This window comes from Neophocaena asiaeorientalis, unplaced genomic scaffold, assembly GCF_003031525.2.
Source record: "Neophocaena asiaeorientalis asiaeorientalis breed wild unplaced genomic scaffold, Neophocaena_asiaeorientalis_V1.1 scaffold65, whole genome shotgun sequence".
Taxonomy (NCBI): domain Eukaryota; kingdom Metazoa; phylum Chordata; class Mammalia; order Artiodactyla; family Phocoenidae; genus Neophocaena; species Neophocaena asiaeorientalis.
Window position 1 is genome coordinate 18,798,805 of NW_020173215.1, and position 10,176 is coordinate 18,808,980.

Sequence of the window (10,176 nt, forward strand, 5' to 3'; positions counted from 1 at the left end):
TCAAGAAGAGAAAATTCAGGTGGGCCCAAAACACCCTACCTCTCAAAAGAAAGGATGCCTCCTCGGGCTTCCCTGGTGGCGCCACAACGGTGAGAGGCCCGTGTACCGGTTAAAAAAAAAAAAAAGAAAGAAAGAAAGGATGCCTCCAGGCTCTAGAGGGATGCTGAGAGCACAGAGGCGAGGAAGGGGCTCCCTGCATGGGCCAGGCTGTGGCAACGGAACCTCCTGTGGAGACAAAGTCCCATTAAGAAACGGAGGCCGGGGACTTCCCTGGTGGTCCAGTGGCTAAGACTCCGTGCTCCCAGAGCAGGGGGCCCGGGTTCAATCTCTGGTCTGGGAACTAGATCCCGCAGGCACGCCACCGCAACTAAAGATCCTGCACGCCGCAAGGAAGACCTGGCGCAGCTAAATAAATTAATACTAAAAACAAAAAAAAGACACAGAGGCTGTGAAAGTCACCAGTCCAGCATGAATGGCACACGAAAACAATACAATTCCTTTTGTCTTCAAATGTTTAGCGCCGTCTACTCAGGTTACTTTGTTCATAAAACACGCTCATCATCTACATGCGTGTACCTGGACGTTCCAGGTCGGGGAGAGAAGCCTCTGGACCTGTGCCGGATGGTCCAGCCAGAGTCAGACGGGCTTTGGGGAACATGGCTCGGGGCTCGGGGAGCTGCCCTAATTATGACGCGAGGCCGAGGGTGCCTGGGTGTCGTGGCTGGGCCGCCAGCCCCCACAGGGTGCCCTCTCTCAAGCTGTTCCCTGGAGGTCCACGACTCCTGTGCTTCTGACTGGAGGCCTCTGGCTCACGAGACCCCCGGGGTTGGGAGGGATGGAGCTGGACCTCACCAAGCCGCCATCGAGCCATGGGAGGGGGTGCCGGCCTGTGCGGGCTGGAGCCCCTCCTGCTGACCAGGCGTCAGGACAGGCGGATGAGGGGAGGGGCCGTAGGGGCAGACTGTTCTGTCCTTGCTGTCACAAGAACAGCCCTATGCCAGGAATACTGAGAGAGCCCCAAGGAGTAGAAGGTAGCAGCTCCAAACGCCTTCCCGCCCCCGGGGCAAAGCCTGCAGGAGGGGCCTCCCTCCCTCCCAGCAGCTCTCCTCCCTGGTGGAGCTGCTGCTTCTGCACCGCGGGTGGGTCGCCTGAACACAGTCCCTCTGCCCAGCAAGCCCACTTGTCAGGCCGCAGCTTCCAGTCCAAGCCCTGGCCTCCAGGACCCACCCCTCTGATGGGGTCTTTGCCCCTCCAGGTGGACCTCTGAAGGTGACTCGGGGTGGCTTCTTCTGGGATCCTCTCAGGGTCTCTGGTCAAGGGAAGTACACGGCTGCTTGACTACAGCCCGCCTTTGCTCTCCACCCACTGCCTCCTGCCTCTGGACTTTTCCATGTGAGTCCAAGGACTTTCAAATTCCAGGGAAGCCACACGGGATTCGTCGCAGGAAAGCAAGGATGGGTCAACATTAAGAAATCATTAATAGGAATGTTAGTCATAAAAAGAAACAAAATTGAGTTATTTGTAGTGAGGTGGATGGACCTAGAGTCTGTCATACAGAGTGAAGTAAGTCAGATAATATAATTCACCGTATTAACAGAGTTAAGGAGAAAAATAATATGATTATCTCCACAGATGCTGCAAAAGCCTTTATCAGAATCGACACCTGGGACTTCCACTTCCGGGAAGATGGAGTAGGGAGTAGGGGTGCTTTTCCCTATTCCTCCCACCAGGCACAACTAAAACCCCTGAATATAAATTACTAAACACACAGAAGGCTATGAAAGGCGGAGGGAAGAAGGCTGGCTGGCTGGGACCGTGGGACTTGAAGGATGGCACGGTGTTGGGGGTGGTGGTGCCCCTGGGTCTTCTTTGACCTCACGTGTCCCAGGCTGGGTGCTGGAGGACCCAGAAATGCCATAGGTGCAGACAAAATGCCATAGGTGCAGACAAAAAAGCCCAACCAAAGCCTGCCAAGGGACCAGGAAAGGAGCTGCCTACAGACAGCTGTGTGACACAACCTGTGCTCCAACCAGACATCACAGGAAAAACCTGAGCAAAGGCTGAGTGAGCGCAAGACTTCTGCCCTCCCCAGATCACAGGGAGGTGGCACAGAGGAGCCTAAGCTGGGACCTGCCCCCGGTGTCAGTGGTGTCAGAGGAGAGCTCGTGGCGACCTGGTGTCCACCCCCACCCACGGGAACAAGGGTCCCTCCCGATCCCCACTAAGGTGGTGTCAGAGGAGGCTTAGTGCAGAGTGAGGACTCTCACCTCCATGCTTGCCACGTGACAGTGGAGGCCACGTGGGGGGCAGTTATAAGGTACTCCTCCCTCTCCTAGTCGGGGGGGGGTATTTATTGATGGAGGTCTAGCTGGAGCCCTTACCCACAAATCATCAGGGTCCCCCTCTCAGAGGTCAACAGAGGCCACGTGGGGACGGTGGGTTGCTAAGCCCACCTTAGCAGTAATGTGGCAGTGCCCCCCTTCCCCTGCCAGAGTGGCGTCAGAGAGAGGCTGCTCAGACAGAAGGCTTAAGTAACATCCACAGTCCTGTAACATAATACCTAGAATGTCCGGGTTTCAATCGAAAATCACTCACCATACCGAAAGCCAGGATGATCTCCAACTGAAAGAAGACACAATCAGTAGAGCACTGAGCTCTGATCTCAGCACTGAGATCACAGATGTTAGATTTGACAATGATTTGTAAAGAAGCCCTCATAAAAATGCAACAAGCAATTACGAAAAAATCTCAACAAATTTAAAATAAATAGAGCCGAGTATGTTCAACAACCACAATGGAATCAACTAGAAATCAATGATCAAAGGTAACAGAAAAATCTCCAAATGCTTGGAAACTAAACAACATACTTCTAAATAATCCATGGGTCAAAGAGAAAATCTCAAGTGAAATGAAGAAGTACATTGAACTGCATGAAAATGAAATACAACATACCAAAATTTGTGGACACAGCTAAAGCAACAAATAAAGGGAAATGTGTAACACTGAGTGCTTACAATAGAAAAGCAGAAACGTCTCATGTCAATAATCTAAATCCCATCTCAAGAACCTAGAAAAAGAAGAACAAAATAAACTCAAAGCAAGCAGAAGGGAGGAAATAATAAAGAGCAGAAATCAATAACATTGAAAAACAGTAGAGAAAAATCAATGAAACAAGAACCTGGTTTTTTGAAAAGATCAATGAAATTGACAAATCTCTAGCAATTCTAATAGAAAAAAATGAAAAAACTTAAATCACCAATATTCAAGAATGAAACACTTTAGACCCTACAGACATAAAAGAGGATGGTAGGGCTTCCCTGGTGGCACAGTGGTTAAGAATCCGCCTGCCAATGCAGGGGACACGGGTTCGAGCCCTGGTCCGGGAAGATCCCACATGCTGTGTTGCAACTAAGCCCACGAGCCACAACTACTGAAGTCTGCGCGCCTAGAGTCCCTGATCCGCAACAAGAGAAGCCACCACAATGAGAAGCCCGTGCACGGCAACGAAGAGTAGCCCCTGCTCATCACAAGCAGAGAAAACCCACATGCAGCAACTAAGACCCAACGCAGATAAAAATAAATAAATGATTAATTTTTAAAAATTAAAAAAATAAAAAAGGATGGTAATAGAATATTACAAACAACTCTACATACATGAATTTGGAAACTTAGTGAAATGGGCCAATTCCTCAAAAAACACAAACTACTACAGCTTACTCAATATGAAACAGATCATTTGAATAACCCTGTAACTTGTAAGGAAGTTGAAGTTCTAATTTAGAAAAGTCAAAAAAGAAACCTCCAAGCCTAGATGATTTCACTAGAGAATCCTACCAAATGTTCAAAGAATTAATACCAATTCTACACAATCTTTCCTAGAAAATAAGAGGAGGAAATGTTTCCAAATTCATTTTATGAAGCTAGAATTACCTGATACCAAAATCAGACAAAAGACATTACAAAAAAGAAAACTACGGACTAACACCCCTTATGAAACTATGTGCAAGAACAACTTTAACAAAATCAAAATCGTAGCAAATAGAATTCAACATATAGAAAAAGAATTATACACCATAATCAAGTGGGGTTTATTCTAGGGATGCAAAGCTGATTCAGTATGTGAAATTCAGTCAGTGTAATCCACCATATTAACTAAATTTTTCTAAAGAAGAAAAATCATTGTTATAAGGCAGAGACTAACACACCATTGTAAAGCAATTATACCCCAATAAAGATGATTAAAAAAAAAATAAAATAAAATAAAGAAGAAAAATCACATGACCGTATCAGTTGATGCAGAGAAACATCTGGCAGAATTTCCTGATAAAAACTTTCAGAATAATAGGAATGGGGGGAACGTCATCAACTTAATAAAGAGCACATCTACAGAAAAACCTACATCTAACATTACACTTAATGGTGAAAGGCTGATTTCCGCCAAGATGGTGAACTAGGCACAAATGTTCTAGCCAGTGCAATAGGCAGAAGAGGAAATAAATAGGCAGATCAGAAAGGAAGAGATAAAACTGTTCTTATTTACAGATTACATGATTGTCTACAGAGAAAACCCCAAGGAATCTACAACTAAATTCCTTGTTTGTCCTAGAAAACTAATAAGGGAGTTCAGCAAGGTCACAGGACACAAAAACAACACACAAAACCAATTGCATTTTTACCTACTAGGATTGAACACATGGCCACCAAAATTAAAAATACAGCACCATTTACAACCACTCAAAAACAATAAAAGAAATACTTCGGTGCAAATCTCACAAAACTTGTATAGGACTTACATACAGAAACCTAAATAACCAGATGAAGGAAATAAAAGATTTAAATAAATGGAGAGACGTAGCGCATTCATGGATTGGAAGACTCAACCGGCTGGCCATCTGAAAATGATTAAAAGTGGATCCAGATCTCGCACCGTGTATAAGAATAAACTTCAAGTGGATAGAGATCCAGATGTAAAACTGAAACTACAGAAATACTAGAAGAAAACATGCGTGAACTCTTGTATAACATGGGTATGGGAAACACCTTGCTAATTATTCAAAATCCAGATACAATGAAAGAAAAGACTGATAAGTTTGATGACATGAAAATTACATTTACATGGCAAAAATACATCATTTAAGCACAGCCAAATGAGTACTTGGAACAAAATATCTGTAACAACATACTATAGTTAAAGGGTTACTTTCCTTAATATATAAAGAACTCTAAGCTCAACAGAAAATGGAGATGGTCAACTAATCTTTGACCAAGGCACCAAGAAAACTCAATGGGGAAAGGATAGTCTCTTCAATAAATGTTGTTGGAAGAGCCAGATATACAGACCCAAAAGAATGAAACTGAGCCCCTATCTTACACCACACACAAGAATCAACTCAAAATGGGTCAGAGGCTTAAATGTAAGACCTGAGACCATAAGACTCCTAGAAGAAAACATAGGGGAAGAGCTTCTTGGCCTTGGTCTTGGCGATTATTTATTTACTTTTGATTTGATACCAAAAGCACAAGTGGGACTACACAAATGAAAAAGTTTCTGCATAGCAAAGGAAACAGTCAACAAAATAAAAAGGCAACCTATGGAATGGGAGAACATATTTGTAAATCCTGTATCCAATAAGGGGTTAATGTCCAAAATATATAAGGTACTCGCACAACTCGATAGCAAAATAAAATAGCGTAACCTGATTTTAAAAATGGGCAAAGGACATGAACAAACATTTTTCCAAAGAAGACATACAAACAGCCAACAGGTATACGAAAAGATGCTCCACATCACTAATCATCAGGGAAATGCAAATCAAAGTGACAACGAGATATCACCTCACACCTGTTAGGATGGCCAGCATAAAAAGTCAAAAGATAGCAAATGTTGGCAAAGATACGGAGAAAAGGGACCCTGTGCACTGTTGGTGGGAATGTAAATTGGGGCAGCCACTATGGAAACCAGTATGGAGGTCCCTCAAAACATAAAAAATGGAACTTCCGTATGGCCCAGTAATCCCACTTCTGGAGGTACATCTGAAGGAAATGAAATCACTGTGTTGAAGAGACATCTGCATTCCCATGTTCATTGCCGTATTGTTCATGGTAGCCAAGGTACGGAAACAACCTAAGTGTCCATCGATAGATGAACGGATCAAGAAAATGTGCTATACGTACATAATGGAATATTATTATTCCTTATATTAATATTATTCCGCCTTAAAAAAGGAGGAAATCCTGCCATTTGTGGCAACATGTATGAACCCGGAGGACGTCATGCTGGGTGAAATAAGCCAGACGCAAAGAGACAAATGCCGTCTCATCTCACTTCTGCAGGAATCTAAAAACGTTGAACTCATAGTGACAAAGAGTAGAATGGTAGTTACCAGGGGCTTGGGGGGTGAGGGGGATGGGGAGATGTTGGTCAAAAGGTCAAAACTTGTAGTTAGAAGATGAATAAGCTTTAGGGACCTAACGTACAGCATGGTGACTAGAGTTAACGATAATGTTTTGTACCCTTTAAATTTGCTGAGACAGTAGATCTCAGTGTTCTCACCACATGCACCAAAAAGTAACTATGTGTTAATTAGCTTGATTGTGGCGATCACCCCACGATGTATCTGTATATCAAAATATCATATTATACACCTTAAATATATACAAATTTTACTTGTCCATGATACCCCAATAAAACTGGAAAAAAAAAAAAGAAAATGACAAAAGACATGAACAGACAGTTCACAGAAAAAGACACACAAGTGGCTCTTATATGGAAACATCCTCAAATTCACGTTTCATAGATGCAATGCAAATCAGAGCTATACTGAGATCCTATTTCTCACCTCTGAGACTGGCAAAAATTCCTGAATTCAGTACAGTAACCTCTGTGGGTGGGTCAGGGGGATTGGGCCCCTTCCCCCGGCGCTGGGGCCTTGAAGTTCCTGCCCAGGGAAGGTGATGTGGCATCTCTGATAAGACCCCAAAACCCCCAACAAAAACAGCCACAAGAACAAGACAGAACCTCCACATCAGCTACTCTGATGGAGCAGTCCCTCCTCCAGCAGTGGACCTCGAAAGGCCACCTCCACAAAGAGGAAGAACGTGCATGACATTATTCGCTGCCGGTAAAGCAGGCTGGGACATTTTATGTTAAGAAAAGGGGAAACAAGAAGTGTGCATACTTGCTTGGAAGGAAAGACAGAAATTCATGAAAATAAGGACTTGGGGTGGAGGTGGAAATGGGCTGTACGTTACAGACTTACAAGGAGTAAGACTTCTCTGAGGCTATGTGTCATATTGTTTTGACTTTGTATTTTTAAGAAGTGAGCTAAAAAGAAAGGAAAACCAACCCTAACACGAAGAGCAGATACAGACGCGTCTGCCGGGAGAAGTAATTCGCGGGGACCCGGGGCACATCTGCCGACTGGCAGCCCTCAGTAGCACACGGCTAAGGAGAGGGGGCTACGGCTGGGCCTCTGGGCCCTGCAGGCTCCTGCCTCATCTGGGCCGCCGCCAGGCCCACTGGAAGGGACACGGGCAGGGAGGCCCCGGCCAGGACGTCCGTCCTAGGAGGAGGAAGGGCAGGACTGACGTCCAGAGCATCCGAAGTGGAAACGTGGGTGTCCACAGACCCTCTCGCATCTTATGCAAACATGCTGGCCCTCTGGAAGTTTCTGCCAGACCTCAGGTCCTCCCTCACACGTGGATGTGCGGACCAACTGACCGTGCTAGTGGGGGCGGGGGGCAGTCTGGACCAGAAGTGCTGGCCAGACAGTCCACGCAGCCCAGCTGACCCCAGATGCTTCCAGAAGCCCCACCTGGTGAGATGGGGCCAGAGGAAGCACCTCGACTCTGTGGGTTTTAGGAGGAAATGCCTGGGGGCGGCAACCACGGGAACAGCCAGCCCAGGCCCCAGCCACCCCGGCCTGCCCGTCACCTCCTCCTTCTTCTGGTCGGCCTTCTGCTTCTTCTCCTGCACCACCTGCCGCCGTGCCAGGACGGCCTCCTCGCGGCTGAGCTTCCCCTGCAGCCTCCGGCACTCGCCTGTGGCCAGCTGCTCCTCCAGGTCCTTCGCCCGTGTCTTCCTCTGCCACTTGAGGAACTCGGAGAGGTCCCCGGCCCCGTCCATGAGCTTATCCAGCCTGGGGAGAGAAGGCAAGAGGCGGGGCTGGGCGTCTCCTGTGGTGGGGCTGCATGGGACACCAGGAGACCACAGTTCCCCTGGGGGCAGTGGCCTTCACAGGCGTGGGCCGCCCTCTACCAACACCAGCCACCCGCTCCACGCACTGTCCACCCGTCCACCCGTCCCGGTCCTGTGCGTCCGCCCTCCAGCCACATCTCCAGCCCCCATCCACTCGTGTGTGACCCACCTGTCTGGCCATCCGCCACCCCTGCCCACCTGTCCGTCCATCCGCCACCCTCTTGTCCACCTGTGCGTCTGTCCATCCTCTCATCCATCTGGTCAGCCACCCAAGCTCCCACCCACAGCCCAACTCTTGGGGTAAGTGCAGGGGTCTGCAGCCCTGCTGGTAGGGGAGGGAGCATCAGAAAGGGATCCCAGGAGAAGGTGACCCCTCAGGGGGCTTTGGGGTGGGCCAGGCTTCTGCTAAGCCTCCTCCTACCCAGTCCATCTCCCTCACTGAGTGCAGATTATCTTCCTACGATTCAGCTGTGACCCTGACACTGGTCTGCTTGGGTGCCCCCCACCCAAAGCCGCCTCTGCAGGACTGCAGCTGCCAGGCGCCGGCCCCTCTTGCGCTCCCGGAGGGGAGGGGAGGCCAAGGAGTTGCCACCCCACCTCTGCAGCTCTCTCTCCACCTGCCGCTGGTATAAGGCCCCTTCTCGCAGGATGGCAGCAGTGTTCAGCTTGACCGGGGAGTCATCGTTGGGCTGCAGGAGAGAGTAGGGGCCGGCTGTGATGGGGGAGGGGAGCCTCGGAGCAGCAAGTGCCCCTCTGCCCTCCTGCCCCCTCCCCAGCGCTTCCTTCTGCCTCAAGGGCGGGGCTGTCCTCAGGGGAACAGGCCCGGAGGTGGGCCCCAGGGGGCGGGGCCTGCAGCCAAGGCCCCGAGCCCAGCCGAGCCGACAGTCAGGGGCACCGCTCACCCTGTAGAAGGTCAGTTTCGGAGCCTTGAGGATTCGAGGTGGAAATCGGAGCCGCAGCTTCTCCTTGGAGTCCTATGGGGGTCAGGACCTGGCACCTGTGCCCACAAGGTGCCCCCAAACACACCCCGGCTGAGCGGGGGGCCCTGCAGCCCTGGGAGGCCTGGCCCACTCCCCTCTGTCCTAACTCCAGCTGCCCACCCACGCGTTCCAGCCCAGCCAGCCCCCTGCACTGGGTCCCCCGCAGCACCTCTGTCCTCCAAGGCCGTCCAGCCGCCCAGGCAGGGGCAGGGAAGGTGCAGAGCCTGCCGGGCCGGGGACCGCAGCTCCTAGTCGGGGGGCTGGAGCCTCTGGCCTCAGGGGCTTCTCCTCCACTGCCCCCGGGGCCGGCCCCCAGGACCTTCCCTGGGCTGCCCCCTCCCAGGCCGCTGCTGCTCTGCAGACACCCTCAGGGTGGGCACCACATCCACGGTGGGCGAGCAGCGGGTATAGCTCCCCACCACAGCACCTCAGCCATCACACCCCGGGGCCTGCTGCTACTATGTGGGGTGCCCACTCTCCTGGGCTGCCCCAACTGCTTGGGGGGCTCACCTCGCCCCGTCCGCCGCCGCCCAGGCGGGTCTGGAGTGGGGGGAGCGGGGAGGCGGGGCCGGGCAGCTCCTCCTGCGTGAGCCTCACTCAGCATCCACCCAGAATGGGCCCTCCCTATCCTGCTCCCTGACTTTCCTTATTGACAAACACACCCTGGGGTTTTCCTCACAGAAACACTAAGTGCTCAGGATGGAAAATCTGGAGACACCCAGGGAAGGAGACGATGCACCTGCCCGCTCGGCCGCACTCAGCCTGGCGGCGCTGGGCCCTGCCCCTCCGTGGCCCTCGAAGTGTGGCCGTGGCCGTGGCACGGGGAGGGACGTGTCTACGACGTGAGAGGAGGCCGCCGGGAAGACCGGCCAGGCTGTGGGTGTGCTGGCGTTACCTCCACCGGGGGCTCCCCTTGGGGCCTGGGCCGCGCGCACCGCATCTCCTCGACGCTGGCCCGCAGAAGCAGCTCCTGAGCACAGAGCCAGGCTGCTCCAGCCC

General features: G+C 50.6%; 1 protein-coding gene across 1 annotated transcript in view; it reads right to left on the reverse strand.

The window, feature by feature from the left end:
- The window catches only part of CFAP99 (cilia and flagella associated protein 99), a 35,090-nt gene that overhangs the window by 5,616 nt on the left and 19,298 nt on the right, over nucleotides 1-10,176 (reverse strand). The window contains exons 7-10 of the mRNA XM_024745088.1: nucleotides 10,073-10,147; nucleotides 9,100-9,171; nucleotides 8,795-8,886; nucleotides 7,934-8,138 (exon numbers count right to left, since the gene is read on the reverse strand). Of these exons, the coding sequence (XP_024600856.1) occupies nucleotides 7,934-8,138; nucleotides 8,795-8,886; nucleotides 9,100-9,171; nucleotides 10,073-10,147 (444 nt within the window). The remainder of the gene's footprint in view (nucleotides 1-7,933; nucleotides 8,139-8,794; nucleotides 8,887-9,099; nucleotides 9,172-10,072; nucleotides 10,148-10,176) is intronic.